Below are 26,768 nucleotides of genomic sequence, written 5' to 3'. Positions count from 1 at the left end.
TAGACAAAAAGACACCTAAATATATTTCACCCTACAGTTTTCCCATTTACAATTCCAATCTAATAATCGTCTACACACCTGAGCGTCTCGAGCTGGAAACACAACCGTCTTCTCCCAATTAACTTTATAACCTGAGAGCCCACCAAACTCAGAAATCATATTCTTCAAGATGTTTCCCCCCTCTACAGGATTACTAAGAACAATAACTATATCATCAGCATACGCCAAAACCTTAACTTCAACTTCACCAACTATAAAACCGGATAGGCAATCCGACTGCCGAATATATGACAAAAATGGCTCAAGAGCCAAATTAAAAAGGTAAGGTGATAGTGGACATCCTTGACGTGTGCCTTTATATAATCTAAAAGAAGATGAAAGTACCCCATTCACCCAGACCTTTGCACTAATACCCGACTGTAATGCCCCACCAGCATTTATAAATAGGGGACCAAAACCCATCTTAACCAAAGTAAAATTTAAAATAGCCCAATCCACATTATCAAATGCCTTCTCAGCGTCAAGAAATATGAAAATCAAATCATCAATTCCTGAGGATGACAAATTCAAAATATCCAAGAGAGTCCTAATATTATCATATCCATGACATTGCTTCATAAAACCCACTTGAGACCTACCAATTAACAAACCCATATATTTATCTAAGCTGGAAGTCAACATTTTCGTAAATAATTTTGCATCCATATTCAAAAGTGAAATGGGGCGATAATTACAACAATTCGATGCATCTTTACCCTCCTTGGGGATTACCGTAATCTCTGACTCCCTCATTGAAGGACATAAAACACCCCCCATAAGAAACCGATTATAGAGTTCACATAATTCTGGAGCGAGCTGCTCAGCAAAAGATTGGTAAAACTCAGTCGGCAGTCCATCTGGGCCACGTGACTTACCAGACTTCATTTTAATAATGGCCTCTATCACCTCTTCCACTAAAATAGGAGCATCCAGAAATTCTCTGGCCTCATCAGACAGACAAGGAACTTCAATCTTATCAAAGAACTCCACCAGATCACTTTCTAACAGCACATGCTCTTCAGAGTATAACAATTCATAATAATTGCGAAAACACTCACCAATATCCTTCCTTTTCACAATAATCCTACCAGACTCACCTTTTATTTTCTGGACAAAAGACCTCTCTCACAAACACTTCAACCTATTCGCAAGCAATTTACCCCCAGAATCCCCTCTCTTCGAGGAGCGTTGTTTAGAATAAAAAGTCCCACGGTCTGCTTGAATCTCAGACTCCAGACGCAACTGCTCATACAACCTTTCCATCTTTAAACGATCCCTCACTGATCCAGTACGAGCAGAAGCCGATTGTGATTTACCCAGATCCAGCTCAAGATCTGTCATTTTTGCCTCCCCTTCCTTCCTCACTCTAGATGTCCAAGTAATCAATTCACACCTAGCTGAGGCCTTAAACGCATCCCAAACCATTAAACTATCAGCCGAACCCTTATTTACAGCAAAATAGTCTGACACAAAACCAGAAAGCGATTGTAATGCTTTTTCTTCTTTCAGAACAAATGGTTTTAGCCTCCACCTAGCAGAATCCGGAGAGTGCGGAGCAAGACACAATCTAAACAAAACTAGAGAATGATCCGAAAGATGCCACTCACACATTTTAGCTTCGATTATCGTCTCAGCCATATGATCTGATATAAGTAAATAGTCAATCCTTGAAAAGGAATCATGAACCGGAGAGTAAAATGAATACTCTACTGTCTTCGGATGCAAGACTCTCCAAGAGTCAATCAAATCAAAGGTATCCACAAAATCACAAAATTCTCTACTAGATCTGTGGCCAGTAAAGGAGCACGCCGAAGATCTATCCAATTTGAAGTCCATAACACAATTGAAATCCCCACCTAAAATGATTACTTCTCCCCTCATGTCAGACAGAAGTTTAGTTACAGTATCAAAAAAGAGACCCCCCACTGCACATGGGCCATAAACTGAGCCGATTGTAAACAGCCTATCTTCAAATTTCAAATCAACAAAAAGGACCCGACCTGCATCGTCCATAACTATCTTATCAACACTTACACCCATCCCCCTTCTAACCAAAATTCCAACTCCTCGTGAATTAGTAGAATAACCATTCAACCACACATTCGTATATCTAGAATTAGTAAGGAGGTTCTCAGTGCCATCCTCAAGGTGTGTCTCTTGAAATAGAACCACATCAATCTTTTACCTCCATAATCTGGATAGAATTGTTTTCCTTTTAGAAGGACACCTCATACCTTTAACATTCCAAGTACCAATAGTCAATAAGCCCATACTTTAGTTCCCTCTAAAGCAAAAATCAGCAGAATCACCATTCACATGACCTCAATAAAGTGCATTACATCAAAATGATGAACAATAAGCAATTGACAATGGATAATCGAGTCAGAGCAAAAAACAACACACACCTTGCTAAACAGACAAACAAAACAAAAGACACAAAGCTACAAGTAAATTGAACAAAAAAGAGCCCAACAGCGATTGGGCCCACTATGAGTTACAATATATACAAAACTAGACCTATTCATGACCACCCTCCAGAAAGCTGTGCCCAAATTTAAAAGGTATAAACTATCCATCTAGACAGTGCAACAAGTACAAGTCGTGAACAACAAGTAATATTCCCCCCCAAACAGGAACCTGAGAAAGCCTCAACAAAACCCCAAAAGACCCATCACTCCAAAAATGCTGGCGCTACTATGTATATATTCTCAGACAAACTCACCACTGCAAACAAACATTTATCCATCAGCAGCCACTCAAAACAAGCGACCTATGACCAAATCAAGATATATATAAAACAATGTCTCGTCCGTGCTTAGTGGCACAGTGACTACAGTGCACAAACGATTGAATAGAAGAGAAAGGGAAAGAGAGTAGTACTCCACATTAGCCCTACACAAAAGCACATAGACAACCTTATCACAGTACACACATCAGCACAAGATTGCTAGATCACATGAGAAAATTAAAAACACACCACCAAACCGCTTAGCCATAACAACAGTGCCATAGACTACTTGCACTAACCCCAGCAACCACAATATGTATTACTACAAGGGTGCTCCCGAAACTAGTGCACAAACAGTGACACACAAGATCCAGAGAAAAGGCGCCCCGGAATACATTATCAACATAAAAGCATCACATGTCAAGTAGTAAGCAAAAACATATACTTCCCCACCAATCCACTAATACCAAGGTAAATTCAGTTGTATCACATGTCATTCTTATGAGCATTTTTCAAAAATTATACCAAAATCCCACAAGATCTAATAATACATTTACCCTCATATTGCAAAAGAGAGAGAAAAGGAAGTCATAGAATGTGCAGGTTGTATAAATGTCACAGTAACCTCCTGTGTTTCTCGGATTATTAGGGAGCATCTTTATGAATTGAAAAGCCCAGACAAATCAAATCTCAAGCCTGGGGCACTGATGATGAACGAGCCACAAATGACGATGAAAGAAATAGTGTGTCTTCTTTGTGAAATGCACTGCTCATGCCGCTGACAGAAACACATCGACGTTGCATTGCAGGTGGCAGCACCACACCATCATTTCACTGTTTACCCCCTACTTGAAAGTTATTGCCCATTTTGAAAGAGCCACACAGACAGGTATGGCGCATAGTTGGAGGACTGGTAGGAGCTGGTTGTTCCTAACATTACCATACAGCATGTAACGGGCCGTGCGTAAAGATGTACAAGGCCGCATGCATGTCTCAAGTTGCTGATCACAAACAAGCTTGGGATAGAAAACATTCACCAAGATGAAGAACAAGAGCGCCAACACGCATGGGAAGGCTGCGTGAGATACAAATGAGTAAAAAAAAACTCAGTGTCAGCACAAGTGAGACGATGGTGCTGTGCGATATGAGCAGCCCCCAAGGACCGGTAAACAGCTCCATATACATATCAATTGAGAGACTCAGTCATACCTTTTTCCCCGACATCGAAAATCACTGTTTCCGTCAGAGCCGCTCATCAAAGGAAAAAAATCCGCTTGACCATGTACCCTAGAGATCATCCAAGTTCACATCCCTTTGTCCATCGCCGTCACGGCCAATTACATTACTTCCAATTGCTGAAGACCGACCCTTCCTCGCAATCCACTCGCCAGGCCTCCGTAAGCAATGCGTAGTACGCCATGCACCGCATCACGTACGGCACGCTTACAAGTAAACACAGAAGGTACCTTCTTCTAACAGATTCCCATGGCCATGCCGAATTTACAACAGTGCTTGAGAAAAAGAAACCGTTTTAAACTAATGGTTTGACATTTAAAAAAACAACCCATAGATTTCTGAGAGAAATATTACAGTATAAGTAAAAATAAAAATAAATACCACACAACAATAAAAAAAACAAACAAGCGCAATTCAGTACTATTATTTATCCCTTTTCTTTTTCTGTTGTTGCGTAGATTTTTGAGAAGTAAGTGCAGTACTTGCTTCCACAGGTTCCACATCCAGGTCAGTTAAAAAGGCTTCAGCTTGCCTGCAATCCATAAATGAATGAACTCTGCCTTCAACCACAATACGGAGTATTGCAGGATAGATCATATAGTATTTAAGATGTTTGCTTCTTGCTTTCTCCTTAGCTACTTGGAAGCATCTCCTTTTCGCCATAATGTCTTTACTCAAATCAGCAAAAATCATTATTTTGTGTCCTCCCCAGGCAAGATCACCATTTTCACAGGATTTTCTCAGAATGAGCTCTCTTGTTGGGTATCTCAGAAACTTTACAATAAAATGTCTAGGTCTCTGGCCCAGGGCGGGCTTCTGACCAAGCGACCTGTGTGCCCGCTCAATTTCCAATGGCTGCTTCGGGTCCAAATTCAGCATGGAAACAAGTGCTTTCTCCAGGAATGCGATAGGATTACCATGCTCAGCATTTTCAGGAAAACCAGCAATCCTCACATTGTTGCGCCTTGAAAAGTTTTCTTGCTCAGAAAGTTTTGATGACAATTTCTCATTTACCTCTTCCAGATGTCTGACTCGATCCGCCAAACGAGTAACCTGGTCATCCACTGTTGTAAGGTGTTTCTCCATAAACCTTTGAGGTAAGGTCCAAGTATCTCTCTTCAGAGGTGATCAGCTTTGCCTTGATGTCAGACATTTCAGCCATCAATCTGTGAAGCATGTCCAAGATCTTGTCATCACGTCCCTCCTCCTCTCCTTTCTGCCTTTTGGCTGGTTGAACAGTTTTAATCACAAGTGATTCCTCAGCCATAATGAAGATGGATAGTATTCAAATAGCTACAGTTGGCACAGGAGCTCAGCACTTAAGCAGCCATTCCTGAAGCTGGCAGTTCTAGAACACCCTTACTATTTCTATGTTTTAGTGGGGCGATGGTGTTGAGAGTACTGGTCATAGCTTTGTTATACTCTTCGTCTAGGGTGCTAAGATCCATATTGTCTGGTAGGGAGTTGAGGGTGGGTAGAATACAAGGGAGTCATTTTTCGGGAGTGATATTTTTCTTGTTTCTTGTGGGTGCAGGAAGGGCAAGGGGTGCCTGTAGGGTAGATCTTCTAGTTGCTATTGTAAAAGATATGCGATAGTGGTCTGTCCAAATTTGGGGTGAGACAGAGGTAATGGAAACATTGCAGTTATGATCAGCAACCCAATCAAGAGTTCTCCCTTTGTTGTGGGTTGGATCGTTTACTCTCTGGGAGAAGCCGAGTTCTGACAAAGTGTTGGCTGCTGCAGTGGCATGTTGGTCATTAGCATCATTAAAGCCTATGTTAAGGTCTCCTAACAGTAGCGTTTGGGAGGTATCTTTTAGATTTTACGATAAAATTGAGGATAGGTCTTCAATGAACATATTAATCGGGCCTGGGGGTCTATATACTAAGTGGATGTTCAGAGTTTGCGAGTTGGCTGTTGGTAGTTTGATTGACATCACTTCGCAAGAGTTAATATTGGGTGAGGGTGAGATTCTCAGAGAGATTAGTTTTGGCAATAATGGCTAGTCCCCCACCTCTGGCTTCGCTTCTGTCCACTCTGAGGACCATGTAGTTATTTGGGACAGCTAGTGATAGTGTGGGGCCTGCAGCCTCGTGAAGCCAGGATTCTGTGACTGCGATAAAATCAGTCTTCTGATAAGATAGCTTCTGCTATTTCAGTGGCATGAGCGACTAGAGATTTAGCATTTATTAGAGCTCCTGTAAGCTTAGGGATAGATTTTTATAAGGGAGGGCAAGGAAAGCTGTCTAGATCGGTAAGGTTAAGAGTTCTCATTGTTTCAGTATACGGTTTGTTTTTGCTATTAGTATGGCGATTGAACTTAGGTGAGTGTTTGTGCGATACTTTGCTCTCGTGTCTGATGAGTGGGTCCGTATATTCGAGGTAGACATGCTCGGAGTCTAGCATTTCTAAGTGTAGTGTTGCACGGGTTCGAAAGAAAGCGTGCATCAGGCATAAATTATGGTCTAGTTACCCAGTGTGTTTTCTGTCCTAGTTAGTGTTTCCATTGTCTAGAGTGTCATTATCATAAGGGTGGCACACGTAAGGTGGGTTAGGCAATGGGTACACAGTGTATTGATATAGTATACAATGTGAGGCACAATGGCTAAAGCATAACAGTACTACCATTTTATAAAGTAAGGTTAAATACTATGGGTAGTCAGGGCAATCATTCGTTAGCTATGCATGTAATTTAGTTAGCGTAATCTTCGTAAACAGTAACATTGGCATCAATTGGCTATTAGCGTTGTACTAGGGACTCGTGTTTCCTAAGTAATTAACTACGTATGGCCTAGTATATGGTTACGGCATTAGGATCTTTACATTGGTATGCATGAACATTGCTGTAACATGTGCGTGCTGTTTGATAGTTTTGCAAGCGTACAACAGGTGATACACATCGTATAAATTGCCTGGTCATTGAATATATAGTGATAGGTCACCTCACCAGCAACTTAAGACAGTTAGCATGGGTACTGTGAACAGTTATTTCTTGGATGATAGTGGAGGCCCCTGATAAAGGGTTGGCAACCACGTTAGCATACATTCAGCGGACTAATAGTGTGACAGTTGGCAGTATTCATGCAGTATGAGTGTCAGTTAATGGAGACGAAAGTGCCTATACTAGATATTTGACGGTGATGGAGCAGTGGGCTGCTTACCAGCATGGGTATTGAAGCAGTCCAGAGTCCAGTAATGTCAACAGTACGTGAGACATGCAACCGTGCTGTACTGGTGGATGACAGGCCGTAGGAGCGTAGAAAGTAAATGAGACAAGTGGCATGTCTGGCTGCGTTTCCGCAGCGTCCCAGGGCGAACAGGGCCTTTTTCCTCAGGCCTTCTTCCTAAACCAGCTTCCGCCTACCGGTGTAGGAGATTAGCTGAATATTTATCAGGTTGCTTAGCAACCAAAGGCAGCCTTGTTTTCGGGCCGCGTTGCGACCGCCATTTTGGGCTCAGGCCGCAGGGTAACGACAAAATGGAGGATCGTTGAGGTGGTAATGTGCAGATGCACAGGTGGGGCTCTGGTGGGCAACAGTGCTCGGAAGGCAGGCACAATATGGGTGAAGGAGGCTAGTTAGCCATGCACTTGCCTCACCAATGTTGTAGATTCCGTGGATGCTGCTTCATGAGGGTCAGGCAGCACGAGTGCAGTATTCAGGCGGACGCTTTGGGTGTGCTCGTGAGGGGCAGGGAAGGGCTCCAGCCCGCTCACCCTTCTAGGAGAGCAAATGTAGCTGAGTGGGGCTCACTGGGGAGGAACAGGGCCTTTTTCCTTGGGCCTTCTTCCGAAGCCGGCTTCCGCCTACCGGTGTAGGGGATTGGCTAAAGATTTAACAGGTTGCTTAGCAACCAAAGGCAGCCTCGTTTTCGGGCCGTGTTGCGACCGCCATTTTGGGGTCAGGCCGCATGGTAAAGACAAAATGGAGGATCGTCGAGGCGGTAATGTGCAGATGCACAGGTGGGGCTCTGGTGGTCCAAGTCTAAGGGCATGTTCAAAACCTTCGACTGAACATCCTGGCCAGAAATTCGTGGCCCTCAGCCAGCCTCGCTGATGAAGGCAAATGCCTTGCCCATTTGGTAGAATCCCTTGTCAACAATGTCTGTGGCCACTGTAATGGCATGGTCTGAAGCCACCTCGCCTTCCTGTAGAATCTCCAACGCCTCAGCCCGCTTGTCGTCGGTAAGGGAGTCCAGAAGGGGGGGGACCACCTTGAACCAAAGTTCCATGTCGTAACGGGCCACAGTGGTGAGGGCATTAGCGGCCTTGATGATCGTTGCTGCCGACGAGATCACTCTTCTCCCCATGGCATCCAACTTCTTCCCCTCACCGTCCGGGGGGGGAAGGAGGCAGACGTTGATGAGCCTGAAGACTTCTTATTGGTCGCAGCCGAAACCACAGAGTCTGGAGACGGCTGGGACCGTAAGCACTTGGACGCAGAGTCTGGCACCCTGTATTTCTTCTCGTAGTGATCCCTCTTCGTGGAGCCGATGAAGGGTTCTTCATGAGGAACAGACCATCATCCCAAATGTCATCCACTAACGGGATCGAAAGTACGGTCTTCCTCTTCGCCCCCCGGTGTTGGTAAAGGAAACCCTCTTTCTTCTTCTCCTCGGGGACGAGCTGGAGCAGCTCAGAGGCCTTGGAGATCATGGCGTGGAACAAGCCAATCTCTTCGGGCGGTGAAGATATGGCCGGCGGAGACGGGAGATGCCCCTGGCCACCGTCGTCGTCCGTACCAGTGCCCGTCGTCGCTGTGTCCGGTTCCGTGTCATCCCTCGTGGGAGAGAGGGAGCTGAGGGTTGAAAAGTGAGAGGGGGGTGAACTCTCCTCCTCTTGGGTGGTGGTTCCTCCAATGGCCTTGGCACTGCGGGCAGAGGCGCCAGAGGCATCTTTGTCCGGATTTCTGAGCACACGGTATGCAGAGCTGTCAGAATGTCCACTGAGATATCCACAGGTCGCTGCTGGGGTGGAAGCGATGTGGACCGGGGCGCTTGTGGCTTAGGATCTGCTCCGTCGTCACGCCCTGTTGCTCCTAGTCGGTCTCCTCATCGTCGCCCTCGTCAGGATCCCCCCCCAGTAGGGCCTGCTCTCGACGCATCTCCCCTCCTGGAGGACCGGGAGGCTGGTGAGCTCTTCCTCTGAGGAAATGTCCGTGCCCTGGAGGGCTACAGTGCCCCCACGCTCCCTTCTCTGCGACCAGGGGAGACTGTTTCAGTGAAATGATGGGCATCACCTTTTCCAGAATCTTCTCGATGGGCTGGAAAGAGGACTCCTTCCTGGTTGGCAGGGATACCCTCACTTTTGGTGCCATGCCCTGCAAATCCGCCCCGCCGGCCTTCGCGAGGAACTCCGCTACAACTTCGATGGAAGTGTGGGTCTTTGCCTGATGCACCTGGGCCTTTGTGGTCTAGACCGCGTCTGCAGCCTTCACCTTAGGGGGAGGGTCGTGACCTCGCTTCCCCCTTGGCCTTCTCCCCCAGTCCGGCTTGGGTCTTCTCCAAAAGCTTGCCTTGATGGTCCGACTTCCTCTTCTTTGAAGAACCGGAGTGTTGGCTCGTGGTCGAAGTTGCTGGAGACGCTGAACTCGCTGTTGCCGCTGCGGAGCCCGTCAGAACGGCACTCCCGGAGGCAGTGGACTTGCATTGCTCAGCCTTTTGTTGGGCCCCTGTGGGAGGGGCGCCCTGAAAAGTCTTAGAAGACCACTCTGCTTTCTTCTTCTGGGTAGGGGAGGCATGCTGCCTTGGCCAGCAGCCACTCGTTGAGGTGCTTGCGTCGGTTGGTCCGCGTGCGCGGCACCATCTCCCGACAAGCCACGCAGTCGTCCTCCACATGCGACTGGTCCGAACGCAGGCAGTAGAGGGCCAGAGAATATCCATCGTCCGAAAAGACGTTCCGTAGGTTGCAGCCGGGGCAAACCTTGAAGAGAGGCGCCAAGTTGTTGTTCTCCTCTGCCATATCCACGCAGTGTAGGCCTCGAAGAAGCTTCTGGAATCCTCCAAGAAGAAAACTCGACAAAAATCCGCCCTTGAGGGGTGCTGAAGAATCCGTTAATCAGAAAGGTTAATCGGTGGAGCTTGATGCTCGATTGACTGAAAAAATAGAGTAAATGCTTAGAAAAATAGCAAAACTCAGTAAAAGCTCGACAGCTATAGCACAAGGACTCCCAACACTTGAACGTGCAGTAAACATCTGAAGATGGCTGCCAGAGGAGGGGCTTAGGTAGAGGGTAGTCATTGGCTGGGGGCAGTATGACCCAGAGACCAGTGATTGATTGTTCGGAGAAAGACAGTTCAGAAGTGAAACTGAAACTGATTTTTTCGTTACCAAGGATTCCCAGCCTGATGATGGGGAATAAGCATGAGCATGTGAATCCATGCAAGACCCCATGCTGGAGAACTTGAAATCCGGTGTCAGGCACAGGGGTCTTGTCCGTCCAATTCTATTGCTTTCTTTGCATTGTGGGACTTGTAGTCTTCTGTTTAAAATGGAAAAAGCTAAACTACACATGCTAGAGTGCAAGGGATAAAACCAGGACTGGATAGTCTACAGCGAGCTGACCTAGATCTAGAGGAGATCTGCCTCCATGATGACCCTTTCAATCAATGCAATGGTAGGATTTGTTTTTCAATTCCTCTGTGTGCAGTGAGTTGTCTGCTTTCCAGCTGGAGGGTGCTTGTATTTGTATTTATTTTTGTTTATATAGTGCTTTACACCAAAGCGCTGCATATTAGAACAACAGGATACATATGATGATAACATTATAACAGTAAGAGTAGAAGTAATTAACCATTGAGAATCAGGCCAACAAAACAAGAAGTAGAGCAATTAACTGGAGGAGAGATGGAGAGTAGTGCAGTAGAACAGAGGGAGGGGGGAAGAGGGGGAAGGAAAATGAAGGGGTGAAGGGAGAGAATGGGGGAAGGGGGGAGGGAGAAGATCAAGGAGAAAAGGCAAGGAGGGAGGGGAGCAGAAAGGGGGAGGGGTTTCAAGGCGGGGAATGGAGAAGGAGAGATTTGAGGGAAATTCGGATTGAGGAAAAGGTGGAAATAGAGCGGAGAGAGAGAGGTAAGGAGTTCCAGTGTAGGGGAGCTAGGAGATGGAAGGAGCGGAAATGGGATGAGGCACAAAGGGAGGGAGGAACAGTGAGAAGGAAGTGATCGGCGGAGCGAAGGGAGCGGGAGGGAGTGTAGAATGAGAGGAGGGAGGAGAGATAAGGGGGAGCAAGACTGTGGAGAGATTTAAAGACTAGGCAGAGAAATTGAAATTTGAGATGGGAGTGAAAGGGAAGCCAGCCAAGGGAGGAAAGGGAAGCAGAGATGGAGTCACGGGGAGATAGGAGACAGAGGGTGCGGACGATAGAGTGGTAGATAGATTTAAGGGGGGGCGAGATGAGAAATAGGAAGTCCAAAGAGTAAGGAGGAGCAGTAGAAGAGGCGAGAGAAGATAAGGGAGGAGATTAAGAGTTTAGTAGCATGGAAAGTGTGTCACGCAAGTTGAGCATTGCATTTGCTACACCGTTTGGGTTCCCAGCAAAGAGGCCAGGTATTGAAGGAGTTGGGAGTATGCATTTCCCAGTTGCCCTCCAAGCTGGATTCTTGGACGTTGACGTCTGCACCGCTGCGGCATGCTGCTGTTCCTAGAAGCTTGAGTGCTTCGAGGCAATCTATTGTTTGAATTTTGCATCACAATGACGCTCCTGCCTTACTTCCTCACTGCATTTTATCCACCAGTGCTTGTCTTGGCTTGTGACCATCATGCCCGATTCTCAGGGCCGTTTTGGATTCGGCTCATGGAGGAGAAGGGGAGTGGGCCACAAGCCCAGGGATTGTATCTCTCCAGGACTGGAATCTCTGCACTGGCTCCCAGTGGCTGCAAGTATTAAGTTCAAAACCCTCTGCATTGTCCACAAGGCCTTCTGGGGCCTCAATACCGTCAACTCTCTCTTCCTAAATATCTTCCTTCTCAAGCTCTTCGCTCATCCGCCTCCAACTCCCTCAGGGTCAGTCACTTCTCCAAGCAACAAGTTGGTGGTAGATCTCTTTCTTCGTCTGGGGCCTCCCTCTTTAACAGCCTCCCTTCCTCTCTGAAACTTGAGAGAACCATCTCTGGAAGCACCTCAAGACCTTCTTCTTTGCTTCTGCCTTCTCTCTTCCTCTTGCCTGCTGCTTTCCTGTCTGATACTGCACTTGTCACCTGGCTACCCTCTGATTTCAGGCCCCAGTCCCTGCTCGCCCAGTTGCACACCTGCACTGCCTCCCAGTACCCTTGCACTTGGGTCTGTATCAGTAGACCTACAGTCCCCCCACCAGCAGTTGACACCTGATGTCTGCACATATCCTTGCACTTGCCACCAGCTGGCCCTACTTCTCTTATTGTTTTCATTTATTCCATTACCCCTTGTACTGCACTGTCCTCACCCCCCTCCCACTACGCACTTTTCCTCTTCCCCCTTCCTCTGCACTTGTACGATCTGAATGACACTTGGCCTAGTTGGAATCAGTGTCTTCCCGCTGTTCCCCCTCCCTTGCTGCGTCGTGCCTTGAAACACTTGTGTATAGTTGCGTTATAAATGCCATATCATATCATGCCTTCCTGAGCATCTTATCGATCCCTCCACCCTCATCCCAACTATCTATCCAACTTTGGCCCTGCCTAGCACTACCGCATGTTCTATCGTTCTCTTCCTTGGCTTCTTTGACAGGCAAAGTGCCTCAACGCCATGGCAGGAGGTGCTATACAAATGCAATATAACATTAGTACATTCAGGTGCCAGTTTCATTACTTTTCTCTTCTTACCTTAGAAGAATTTCTTTGTAAGGGAAGCAAAATATTTGGTTCTCCTTTAGATCCCTGCCCAGCAGTTCCTTTTAAAAACTATAGCAGCTATACCCCCTCCCCCACTTTCAAATATTCTACTGGAGATAATACTGATCTTTCCACAGAAACTCTCCCAAAAGGCTTTAATTACTTGTTTTAAAAAGCCCCAGTCAAATCTGGAAGATTTGATCAGCTGCAGACCCTTTTTTAAAATCCCTTATTTCGACAAACTCAGTGAAAGCACTTCACTGAAACAGCTAAACATCTAGGTTCAAGACAACATAAATGACTCAAATCAAGCAGGTTATCAACCTCTGTGCATAGTGCAGTACCTATAGTTACCAAAATGCTGATGTGAGATGTTTGGCTAAGCAAGGAAGGGTCACAGTGCCTCATTTTATATCTCAAAGGCCTTCAATACCATGAATCATGGTATCCTATTAGACAGGTTACAGCATGTCGGTTTTCACTGGCTCAGCCCTAGTCTGGCTTTAATATTTTTGATGAGAAGGGAACTAGCAATATCCATTGCACCTTGTCATTCTGACTTTGAGGGAGTAGTCTGTGGCGAACTGCAGGGCTCAGCACTTTCTTCACTACTGTACTAACTGGATGAGATTTTGGAACAGGATATACGTTACTTAATCTACAATGACAACACTCAATTACTGCTTCAATTCTACCCCATCTCATCTGCCTTAAATGTAGATGTTCCCAAGAGCACGATTTAGGTTGATCACTGGATGGCAGCTGATAAACTTAAGCAATTAGCAGTTATCGGATTTCTGTACCTGCTAAATTTTGGGACCAGTTGCCCCTTTCCACTTTTCTTCTATGAGGAAATCCTATTCATTCACTCCTTCATTCTACAGTGAAGCCTGCAAATCATTTATATAAACACTGGTCTACACTGAAATATGACACCTTCCCCCTCGAAAATTAAATTCCCATCCTCGCTCCCCTTTTGAGCCTGTGTAACACCTTAAAGTTGTGTATAATCATTAAACCTTACACACCACTCAATTGTGTTAAGTAGCTCATTTTATTATTCAAGAGAGACTTGTCGGTTCTTAGTCGGGGGACAGAACATTTAACATAGTACCTTACGGATATGAAAACTGTCATATTGAAAAAACACAACTGCTGGCTACAAATACAGCAATACCGCTACAATAGAAGGAAAACATATTTGTTCAAATGAATTACAGGTATCAGCTACTACTTGAACTACTTACCCTTTCCTTCATACGAGAAACTATGAATCGTAGGTATTTGCTCAACTCTTGCTTGTTTGTATTTTTCTTCTTCATTGTCTAAACAAGAAAACGTTCATATCATCTACTGTACATACAAATCGCGTAAAAAGGCATTCTTCAGACCTCTTTCCATGACTAGGCTTCCAAATTAGGAAGCAGTATAAATGAGATTACAATGGGGAAGTATAAATGTAAAAACTGTAGCATCAGAAAGGTATAATTTCAAGAATGTACTCAAAGAGGAATACACATTCTTAACGCATTTAAAGACACACTTAAAACACAACTAAAAAGGTGTTAAGCTTATAAATTAAAACATGCGGGCCAATTGATAATTTGGTAGAGCTTAATAAAAGTAGACCGATAGATGTTTGGCAAATAGCCAATGTGGACACTGTATTAGGCCCATTAGGATGAATTAATACAATCCCATGAAAGTCGGACCGCTGATGAGGCTGCCTAATCAGGCTCCTTTTTTCAGGTTACCTTTCTCCACACATGGTGTAGACAGGTCACAGAGTGCAGTGAGTCACACAGTCGTCAGATGTGCGTGCATGGTGAAGATATGAATTAGGGGGTCAAAATGACAGGAGATATGAAGTCGGGGGTCAACATGACAAACAAGGCACCCATCATTGCGTAATTGATTTCAATGCATTGTTTCTAATGGGGGAGAAGGGTTTATTTTTCAGTGTTATTTAGTGTTATGTTTCCCATCCAAAATGAGGGCCTATACAATCAGTGTCTGACTTTTTTTTGCATCTTAAATATCAATACGCCTTTTATAATCAAACAATTCTAAATATCCCTTCTTGTTTTTTAGTTTCCATGAAAGTTGTTACCGCCAAACATTCCTGCTTGTATGCACTGTGCCTGCCCTTCGGGATCTGTCTTTAGCAGTGGGAAAGTAGTCTAATATCACTAAGCCTTCAAATATTAGTGTACCTGCTCAAACTGTCAGAAAGGATGTCAATTCTAATTGCTTGGTTTGTTCGTTTAGAAAATTAGGCAGTTGATGATCAAACGGATGCCATCACTGCCTCAAATGATAGCTTTTAACGACTCCAGAAAAATATACATTGGTAAATAGGCCAAGAGGGTAAACCTGCAAAGTGACTGTGTCCCATCATGAAACTTGAAAGGCCTGGAATGGATCAAGGTGTTGCATATGGCTTGGGTCAATAAGTGGGCCATCCACGTTGCTCGACAGGCACCAGAAGAGGTGCTTTATTGCAGTTTCATGCACTATTCGTCTCTGTATTAGGTCGGTTAAATATTCCAGCATTTTAATGTTTTATAATTGTCTTCAGTCATTAAACCCTCAAACACATAAATCACTCATTTGCACACAGTCAGTTTCTGTTCCTCATAATCCAATCTTTATTCACTGGTCAAGGAGTAGGAACATAACATCAAATCCAATTTAGCCTCAGCCAAAGGCCTTTTAGGGAAACCAGGTCAGAACCCTCTAATGCTTTCGTTCTTCAGACTCTCAGAAAGCTTCACTCTAGACCTGCTACCTAAATCCTATCTTACGCTTATAGAGAACATCCCAGAACACATGTGGCTGGGTTAAGGTCATTTTCACACTCTTCCTGAGATAATTCTCTCCGAACTAGTGATCACAATGAAATGCAATGCCTTACATACCCCTAGTCCCAGAGAAGACTACTCTAGAACAATCTTGTCCTACTCGGTAGTAACCCAGACAGGGACTTTCCGGAGAAAGAACATTTTGAAGAACATCAAACAAAACTAATACCATCTTCATTTCAGGTAGGCAAAGTGGACAGCAGACACCCAAATACGTAGTTTGTCCATGGGTGTCCCGAAGAGAGTGGTTAGTATCGACTTCTCTTGGGGGGGTTCCTTCTGCTCTTGCTGACATCAAGACGGCTTTTGATGTTGAGACGCATGCCATAAAGACCTTAATTGATGAGGCATGGCTGTGAAGTTAAAAGTCATAAACTTTGTATGTGGCACAGGCCCAACCATGTGTTGCCATAATTTGTCATGGTTAGCCCCGGATTCAAACAGCAAAGGTTATGGTTGCCAAAATCAAATATTACCGGTTTAGGAATGGTGGATTCAGACTTAGTATTTACCGGGAGAAAAGCATGCACAGGAATAAGTCGACGCAAGTTGACTGTGCAAACCCATCTGATTGGCCTCTAAATTGATTTATGGATTAATTCCGGAAATCTTAAAATGCGAGTATTTAGAATCCAAAACTTCAAATTGAATCAGTGGACTGCATTCTTCGCATGTCAAACACGAAAAGCGTGTGTATGGCGGCACAGAATAAGACACCAACTGAAAAAGGCATCATGAGTAAGATCTGCCAGACCCTTCACTCTTCCAAGATCTGATCCGATTGGCAAATCTCTGCCTGTATTTCCAGACAATGGAGTTATTTAGGTTTCCAGAGGCAACCGAAGAACTAATGATACCTTTGCTTCACCCTGTGTGCATAGCCGAGTCACAAGTCCATAAAACTGCATTGCTTCATATGGAAGGCTTGCTACCCTGACCACGCACAAATCCTACACAAATAGTTGGAAGAATTGGGCACTGAGAACACCTGTAACCACCAGAGCCTAGTCCTGTAGTTCCTATACAAGACAAAGTACAGCAAATAACTATGCAATTACAAGTGACTGGAAATTAACTTTCGAACTTGGGAGATGTTCATCTGTCAACACATGCCTACTGTGAAAACGGTTACAATGGCCTTCTGAGAACTAGACTGCTTCGTAAAAACCCAGACCCCTCATTTATGCTGCTCCTCAGCGCAGCATCATCACTGGCTTCACAGCAGACCTTCATTGAAGCTCCTTTTTGCTCGCTGCTTCATCACCAAGACTGCCAGCGCTGACCCATATGTTAAAAACTGTCAAATTTAGTAACAGAGTCCAAGTTGACCTTTAACTTTGCAGTTGATCCCAACTGTATTTGGTCTATTGCCGTTACTGTTGAACTTCAATAACATTTATAAATAAACTATGTTGTTGACCCTCAAAATACAGTGAAGGCCTACAGAATGCTCCTAGACTATTTTATGAATCTCATTACTTACCTGCAGCTAGCAAACAATGTAATTTATTTGACTTCGAAGACATATTAAGCTCATTTCCTTAACATCTTCCTGGACATACCATTATTCAAAGTAATACTGTGGTACCTTGTATTCTTGTTCACCCAGATGCCCCCCTAAAGAGTTCCTCATGACTGCTCAACCACTTTCCCAATATGAACCACGAAAAACTTTAGGAACTAGCTCATCAATTTATCCTCACAGCCTGAACAGCCGGCTGTGAGAATGCTCTCCATCAACTTCAATTAGATGTTTGCCATTATCATTGGACAGCGGCCCCACCCCAGAAGGAGCCCTCAAGCAACAAAATGGCACACTCATTTCTGAAACCACGCAGGGAGTTTGTTGCAGCAGAACCTGAAACTTTAGGGTCAGAAGATTTAGAGCCACACTTCTCAATCAGGAAATTAGTGTGAGGCCTTTAACATCTTTCACTACTGATCAACATGTTTTTGGGGACATTATACTGAGAGAAGAAAACCAATTAAAAAAAAGTGTTTCCTTCCACCATGAAACAAACCAAATACGTTGGTCCTTAGTGTGCTCTCTACCATTGGGTTCCGAACCAGCATTGCCTTGCTATCAGCCTTGCTGATCCTACCTCTTCCCGAAGTTACGGGCAGCAGTGCTGGCTCCAAGTTTACTTGCCTGCAGCTCCTCCAGCTTGTTGCACGCATGGGAAGCTGCCCCTGCTCCCAGTTCTCTGCCTCACTGATCCTTGTGTCACTCAAACTTGCGGACAACAATACAGGTTCCCTACAGCTCAACCTATTGTTTTTTTTAATTTGTTTATTACATATTCAAGTTTAATAATCACAAAAAGTTTTTGCATTGTAATATGCTCAAATGTCACCCTCATCCGACGCCTCCCACCTCCCCCCGGTCCCAACATTAACATATCAAGTCTTAACATTAACATGCTACATAACTGTCACTGGTCTTTGATGTATCTGGTTCCATGTCAGTATGTCTATAGAACTTTCTCTTCTTCCAGTTCGTAGTGCCTCCTGCCACACCGCTGTCTCCACTACGGTCCATCTTTGTAGATCCTTCCACCATGCCGCAATGCTCGGCTCTTCTGTTGCCTTCCACCCCATTGCTATCAGCCTCTTGGCTAGTGCCCATGCCAAGTTTATCATTTTTGCCATTGCCTTATTTTTGTTCGAAAAGTTGTAGATACCTAGTAGACAGGCTTCCATGGTCCAGGTTTTCCCCTTTATACCCTTGTCTCTCGGGCGGTGTTCGATTGTCCCCCAGAATGGTCGGATCTTCGGGCAGTGCCAAAACATATGTCCTAGGTTGGCATTTGTTTCTTCACATTTTGGGCACTGTTGCATGGTTGCACCCGGGAATCGGGCAATTCTTTCCGGGGTAAGATACGCTCGCTGGGGTATATAGAATTGCAGCTGCTTCAATCTGGCATTCCTTGATACCTTCTTCGGGTAGAGCTTCGCCATATCCCAGTCTTTGTCTGTTATTTCCTTCTCTATTATCTGCTCCCAGTCTGGTCTCCCTTTATTCTTGTCTTGAGGGAGTTCCTCTGCCATCATCTGATAGATTCTAGATACCATGTGTCCTCCATACGTTATGTCATAGTCAAGTCCCAGAGTCAGGTTTTCTGTTTGCCGCTCCGTCAGGGTTGGCCATCTACTGTTCAATTGTTTGACAAGCCTTATATTGTTTAAATATTGGCCTCTATGTAGGTCATGTGATTCCATCAGTTCCTGAAATTCTTTTATTTACCCTTCCGGAGCTAAATCTTTGATCGTGATGATTCCTTTGGGTTCCCAATAAGTCCTGTTCTGTTGAGGGTCTTCTCTCATGGTGCCATTGATTGCTGCAAGTGGTATTTGAGGGGAATGACATGCATTACTTACATAATAGCATTTCTGACGATTGTATCTGCTTACATTCACTTGCTGTGCATATGGTCTGACATTCAGTTGTAACCGCGGAGTATTGCATCTGGTCTTTCGAGGACCGAAAAGGGATGTCGGCATAGACATATCTGTAACACTATCCCTATCATGACGTGTAGTGTACCCAAAATTCCTCAAGCGCCGAGGTCCCTCCGATTGTATTTTTTCTGCCATGAGGGAGCCCAAGGCTATTGTGAGTACATGAAGAGAGAAAGTAGTAAGACGTCTATGTTTCTTCCACCCCGAGCGGGGAGGCAGGGAGGGCGCATGTGAATCTAAGCAGATAAAATCATCAGAAATGCTATTACGTTAAGTAATACATGTCTTCTGATGCTTGTTGATCTGCTTAGAATCACATGCTGTGCATAGACTAGCGAGCAAAAGTTGGAGGTGGGTTGTGAGAAGGAACAGTACAGAAAAAGATGTCTTAGTACTGCTTGTTCCACCTGAGAATCGGACCTAGAACGAGTGTCTAGGCAATAGTGTTTTGTAAAGGTGTGTACAGAACTCCAGTTTGCCGCTTTGTAAATTGACTCTAGGGGAACATTTGCAATGAATGCTATGGACGCCCCAGTGTCCCGAGTAGAATGTGCTCTAGGCTTGAAGGGCAGTTCTCTCTTAGCAAGAGTGTAACATAGTTTGATGCATTTGACAATCCGCCTTGAGATAGCTGATTTAGAGATAGAATTCCCTTCTCTACCAGCTGCCACTGTAACAAAACATTGGTTTGTTTTCCTCAGTGGTTTTGTTCTTTCCAGGTAGAACATGACTGCCCTGCGCACATCTTGTGTGTGTAGGCTTCTTTCGGCCATGCTAGTGGGATTCTGGAAAAAGGTAGGTAGTTCAATCGATTGGTTCACATGGAACTTTGAGATGAGTTCAGGCGCGAATCTAGGATGAGTGCGCAGAACTACCTTATCCCTGTGGACTGTAACAAAGGGGTCTAGAACAGAAAGGGCCTGCAGTTCGTTAACCCTTCTGATAGAAGTCATAGCCACTAGGAAGGCCGTCTTATACGCAAGGTCTTTTAGACTTGCTTTATGCATTGGCTCAAAGGGAAATCGCATAAGCCTGGTTAAAACCACATTTAGATCCCATCCAGGAGCTGGATGAGAAATGGGGGGATAAATCCTCTTATCCAGATGAACCTTTAGGGAATTGAAGACCAACCCTGTGTCCAACAAATGGGTTAAGTACAGCACAATGTGTGTGGGTGAGCAATCAATGGGATTGACGCCTTTGGTATTACACCAGATGACAAACCGTTTCCATTTGCTGGCATAGCAATAACGGGTGTTAGGTTTTCTAGCTTCCCTGAGTATGTCCATGCACCTCGGAGGGAGCTGTAGGAGTCCAAACTCTATGACCTCAGGAGCCTGGCTGCTAAATTCAGAGTTTGTGGGCATGGGTGTAGGGTCTTCCCCTGTCCTGAGACAACATGTTGTACGGGCAGGGTAGTTTTACTGGTGGGGAGGGAACCAGGATTGGCAGGCCCACATGGTGGCCACCAGTATCATGGTAACTGGTTCCTGGCGCATCTTGTGCACTATCAAGATTGAGAAGGGGGGGTCGGGGAGAAAGCGTAGACAAATTTCCCTGACCATGTTATCCAGGCACCATTCCCCTTGGAGCGGTTCTGGGGGTACCTGGAGGCGTAATCTTGGCATTGGGCGTTCTCCTGAGTCGCGAACAGGTCGATCTCTAGGAAGCCTGATTCTGCAAAAACGTTGGACACGATGTCTTCGTGCAAATGCCATTCGTATTCTATGGGTAGAGGGAAATCTCTGCTCAGCACGTCTGCCAGAAGATTGAGTTCCCCTGGAACAGGTTGGGACAACAGAAACATCTGTTTGAGAACCCACATCCAAATGTTTTGGGACAGCTTGTATAGCCCTGGAGAGTGAGTGCCCGTCTGTTTGTTCAGGTAATACATGGCAGTAGTGCTGTCTGTTAGAATCAGCACTGTCTTCCCTTCAAGTTGCATCTGAAAGGCCTTTAATGCCTTGAACGCTGCTAACAGCTCCAGTAAATTTATATGGTTGGACATTACTTGTGGTGACCACACTCCATGCGGTGTCTGCTGAAGCAGGTGAGCCCCCCACTCCGTGAGAGTTGCGTCTGTCATGAGAGTGGCTTCCACTGCAGGGGTGGTGGAGGTTTTCCCCTTCAAGAGGTTTTCCCTTGACCTCCACTGCAGAAAGAGAACGAGGGCTGGCGAGACAACTACCAGATCTTCCCATTGTCCGCTGGCCCGACACCACTGGCTGTTGAGCCATTCTTGCATGGGACGCATGCGCAGCCGCACGTGGGTAACCAAGTATATGCATGACGCCATCATTCCTAGCAAACGCATGGCTTTGCGCACCGTCACCTCCCGACTGGCTACATATTGAGGGATCTGAAAAAGCATGTTCTGAACCCTCTCGTTGGAGGGGACGACGAGGCAGTCTTTCGTCCGGATTAAAGCTCCCAGAAATTGTTTTATTTGACTGGGGATTAGACTGGGTTTTTTCTCATTGATAGAGAAACCCAGACTGAAAAGAAGACCTACAGTCTTTTGGGTGTTCAAAAAACATGTGTCGTATGAGTCCCCCGATATGAGCCAGTCGTCGAGCTAAGGGTAAACCGGGATGGATTGTCTGCGCAGGTGTGATGCAGCTACTGACAGGACCTTTGTAAACACCCTTTGTGCCGAGGCAATGCCAAAGGGGAGCACCTTGAATTGGTAATGCCTGTCCTCTATCATGACCTTTCGATATTTGCTGTGCGCTAGCAACATTGAAATATGAAAGTATGCATCTTTCATGTCCAATGTTGCCATGTAGTCCCCCTGTTTCAACAGTGGGATCACCTCCTGTAGCGTTACCATGCAAAACTTTTGTGGTTTTATGAACTTGTTCGCTGGGCGCAGGTCTAGAACAGGGCGCATGTTGAGGTCCTTTTTGGGTACAAGGAAGTACACTGAATAAATACCCTTGTTTACCTGAAGAATAGGGACGGCTTCTATGGCGTCCTTTCCCAGCAGCGCTTCCACCTCTTGATTCTGGATCTCTAGATGGTCCGGTGAGAGGCGCCGTGAACGCAGTGGTCTGAATTGTGGAGGTCGGGCGAATTCCACGCAGTACCCGTGGGCGACCGTCTTTATGACCCACTGGTCTGAAGTTATCCCCTCCCATGCCGTGAGGAAAGATGTTAAGCGCCCCCCGACCGGGTTGACATGGGAGGGGACCTGGATCTGATGGTCATTTCTGACCAGAGGCTGCGGCTCCTCTAGGATTGAGGCCTCTACCTCTGGCTTTGCCGCATCGCTGACCCCTGGGTGGGTAGTATGCGGGGCTTTCTGATGTTTGTCCAGCATTAAAGTTTCCCGTGCTATAGTTGTTCTGACTTGCATGGGACTGCCCTCGATAGGACCAGCCGAGGTAACTCGCTTACCTAGGCACATAACCTCTTGGATTCTTTATCCGGAGGCGCCTCCACCATAGCAAGGGGTACACCTGCCCGTTTCCGGGTGGTAGTCACTACCAGGGAGTCGGGGGTGGCATGCACTTTAACCCTTTAAGTGCCATGGGTATTTCTCCCCAGTGCCAGGGCCTTTTTTGGTGATTTTGGTATGTGGCCATTCAATGGCTTGTAACTTTTTTGTTACATGAGATATCTCGTTCAAATTTGGCTCCTTTTTTCCCCACATGTAGGCGGTCGTAACGCCACCCAGGAATCCCAGGTTGCTGTAAGGGGGGTGAGAGAAAATAAGGAAAAAGTGCGAAAATTTGGGTTTTTTTCAAAAAATGCCAATAAAATGATGTACAAAGAAGCCTGTGGTTTTTTCCTTGTAAGAGCTAGGAACAAATGGTTTGCTGTGCTGAGTTCCCCAATTCCGTGGCTTGCAGGAACAGGTTGAGTGGAAATGGAAAAACATTATTTTGATGTGGTTATCAACCGTTTTGTGAGAGGGAGGCGATTTTTGCCATTTTTGCCAATTGGACATGCATGGACGGAATGGAAGAAAAGAGCAGGAAAGCCAAACTGGAGGACAGAAAGGCATATATTTCTGAAAAGTAGACAAAATTCCAAGTTTAGGAAGGGGTGATTTGCATAGGTCAGGCAACAAATAGGTAGGGGAAACTGCCATCGAATGGGGGAAAAGCGGGAAAATGACTGAAAAAAAAGGTATGTGTTGGACATGGTTGGCTTGGCACGGCAATGGCTTCTATGAATTTTGAGAAAAGCAATGCTCCGCTACATTCCCCGACGTTTGCAGTTAGGAGAGCATACAATTTTTGTAGTGTTTTTACAAAACAAGCAAAACCACAAGCCAAACACTGAGCCATGGTACACAGGAGTTTTACGCTCACGGTCTGACCAGACGCACTTACCATGTGTAAATTGGGAAAACCAATGTGGTGAGGAATGGCAAGCATACATTTTTTGAAAGAGCACAGGCAGACCTTTTCAAGGTTAGGTGACTTGTGCAGGTTACAAAAGTGCATGGTGGCTAAAGCAGCGACTAAATGTAGGTCACATATGGGAAAAGAAAGGGTTGTGAGACATAGGGCACTAGCAAATGGGTCAAAACGTTATGAAAACCACACAAACACAACACATGGCCTACCGTCCCGCGTTCCCACAGGTGTCCCGATGAAAACGGTACCCCACATGTGTGGGTGCACCTACCTGGCCGCCAAGGGGAAAGCCTAAAACACAAGTAACCCCAAGTCGGTTTTCAGAGCGACATCTCAGACATTCTGCCGACCGGCAGAACGTACAGATATAGGCCTCGGGTGTCCAAGCCACCGAGGAAAACAGGGAACCCCATGCATTTCCGAAAAGAGGACACCCGTGGGAATCCGCAGAGGTATGATTTGCGCACATTGCCCCAGATTTTATTACCCAGACAGCCCCGCAAAGTCGGAAATGTGGGCAAAAAAACGCCTTTTCCGCACATTTCGCTCGACGCACCCACCGAAACACGCCCCCAACAACACATGGCCTACCGTCACACGTTCCCACAGGTGTCCCGATGAAAACGGTACCTCACATGTGTGGGTGCACCTACCTGGCCGCCAAGGGGAAAACCTAAAACCCAAGTAACCCCAAGTCTGTTTTCAGAGCGAAATCTCAGACATTCTGCCGACCGGCACAACGTACAGATATGGGCCTCGGGTGTCCAAGCCACCGAGGAAAACAGGGAACCCCATGCATTCCCGAAAAGAGGACACCCGTGGGAATACGCAGAGGTATGATTTGCGCACATCGCCCCAGAATTTTTTACCCAGACAGCCCCGCAAAGTCTGAAATGTCAGGAAAAAAACACTTTTTCCGCACATTTTGCTCGACGCACCCATCAAAACACGCCCCCAACAACACATGGCCTACCGTCACGCGTTCCCACAGGTGTCCCGATGAAAACGGTACCTTTCGGAGGTGGGGTGTACCTCACGCAGCCGTTTGTAGGAGGCCCAGGGAGGCCTGCATGAGGTGTCCCTGCCACCCATTTGGGGTGTGAGGGGGAGAGGGCCACCACAAAAGGTGGGGCAGGACCCCCAATAGATGGGGCAGTATGGTTTGGGCACCCTGGGGGCAGATTGGCACACTAATGTGGCCATCTGCACCAAGCGAAGTTGGGTAAAAAAAAAAATAATACAAATTCATAGGCTGCTTTTTAGGGGGGGCTGAGGGGCATCCTAAATTGGCAGCGAATGATGTACTGCAACGGGGGGTGCCCTCAGCCCTCCCCCACCCCAAATGGAGGGCCCCACCTGATGCAACCCTCCCTGGGGGCAGGTAGGGGGGGCCACCTCTTGCATCCCTCCCTGGGGTCAGATGCCCCTTCCTAGGAGCAGATATCTGCCCCCAGGGAGGGTTACAAGGTGTGCCCCCTTTCTACTTCGGTTGAGGGGGCACCCCCCCTTTCATTCAGTAAAAAATCCATGGTGGCTAGTGGCCCCCACCCCTTCCCCCACCCCCTTTTCCCATAATTCTTTTTACATTTCCTTGGGGCAGATGGTCAGCCATCTGCCCCAGGGTTCACATGCATGTGCCCCCATGCTTTGGGGCCGGGAGGGGGAGAGGACTGCTTACTTGAAGCAGCCCCCCCCACCTCACAAACTGATCCATGTTGGTCTAGTGGGATGCTGGTCACGGATCGAGCGCCCTGCGCCCGATCCGCAGACAGCAATGCCTCATATGTGGTGTCCTTGGAAAGGGGAGAAAGTCCCCTTTCCAGGGACACCACTTTTTGATCAATCCCTGGTGGTCCAGTGGGCCCCAGGGCCCCAAACCCCCTCCCACCGATCTTTTTTTTTTTTTTAATTTTTTTATTTTCACCCCTGGGGGCAGTGATTATCTGCCCCCAGGGGTATCTGGCGCTGTGGCCCCATGCCTTGGGGCCACTGGGGGACGGGGGCCGCTTACCTAGTAAGCAGCCCCCTGCGTCACAAATGGATCTGCATTGATCCACTGGCATTGCTGCCCGCGGATCGCGCGCCCTGCGCCCGATCCACGGACAGCAATGCCTCATATGTGGTGTCCTTGGAAAGGGGAGAAAGTCCCCTTTCCAGGGACACAACTTTTGATCCATCCCTGGTGGTCCAGTGGGCCCCAGGGCCCCAAACCCCCTCCAACCTCCCTCCATCCCTCGAATTATTATTTTTTTAAATTTTTTTATTTCACCCCTGGGGGCAGTGATCATCTGCCCCCAGGGGTCCCTGGCGCTGTGGCCCCATGCTACCCCATGCATGCTACCTCGCCCTTGGCACTTAAAGGGTTAATGTACTGAGGGTCCGAAGGAGCTGGCCGAAATAGATTCTCTACTCTTGGGTTCACTGCCCGGGTCTGAGCTGGCGACACCAGGGAGGGGGCCAATCCTCTTAACAGAATTAAGGAGGAGAATGGCCTGGCTTGAGGGGGGTTTCTCCTTAAGAATGTCCTCCACGAAGTCCTGCTCAGGTACCGCTTCTTGGTCTTGGTCGTCTACAGGCGAGGCCTGGTGAGCCGGGGTGGACGGAGGAAAATCCAGACACAGAACATCAGGGTCTATTGGTAGATTTACTGCCTACCGCGGCGTTAGAGGGCCTAGTGGTAGGTTTCTCGCCTTGAGGCCTAGTCGCAGATTTTGGGACTACCGGGCCTTTATGGACCATCAGAGCGTTGAAAGTCTGTGCTTCGACGTGTAAACCTGATTTAGGGTTAGCGCCCTTGTTTGTTTTTGAATGCCCAGTCGCAAAACGCTGCTGCAGATGCAGGGAAGGCTGCTGATCTGAATGATCAGAGGAATCCGCCAACATTTTCGACGGCCCTGCTGGCGCTTTCACCTTTTTCGACGTACACATCGAAATAGGTGGAGGGGTTGTGTGTTTAGTGTAATGCGTTCTTTGTACGCCCCTGTCGCCGGGTGTTGTCCCTGAAGCGAGACTAGAGTCAGGCCTTGAAGGGTCGGGGACGGGGGCGTGGCAGACCTAGAAGTGTCTACCTCGAGGTCTATAACATCTGCAACAGATGTTTGGTCATTGGAGGTGCCACCGTCACTTGCAGCGGGTGTGACGGTAGGGGAAGAGGGTTCCGCCCGCAACATATCATACGCGGCCTACCGCTTTACACGGCTCTCCTTACGTATCTTACGCCAAAGGAGTTTACAAGCCGCACACTGCTTTTCGTCGTGATCTCAGGGGAGAC

The 26,768-nt window shown here is 46.6% G+C and overlaps 1 protein-coding gene across 2 annotated transcripts in view; it reads right to left on the bottom strand.

Annotated features, from left to right (window-relative positions):
• The window catches only part of ZMYND11 (zinc finger MYND-type containing 11), a 1,608,641-nt gene that overhangs the window by 938,893 nt on the left and 642,980 nt on the right, over positions 1-26,768 (bottom strand). For both annotated transcript variants that reach the window (XM_069647993.1, XM_069647994.1), the window contains one exon: positions 14,061-14,138. In XM_069647993.1, the coding sequence (XP_069504094.1) occupies positions 14,061-14,138 (78 nt within the window). The remainder of the gene's footprint in view (positions 1-14,060; positions 14,139-26,768) is intronic.

The sequence above is a fragment of the Ambystoma mexicanum genome, chromosome 2q (assembly GCF_040938575.1).
Source record: "Ambystoma mexicanum isolate Mex_15411 chromosome 2q, UKY_AmexF1_1, whole genome shotgun sequence".
Lineage (NCBI taxonomy): Eukaryota > Metazoa > Chordata > Amphibia > Caudata > Ambystomatidae > Ambystoma > Ambystoma mexicanum.
This window is presented reverse-complemented; position numbering and strand designations above follow the sequence as displayed.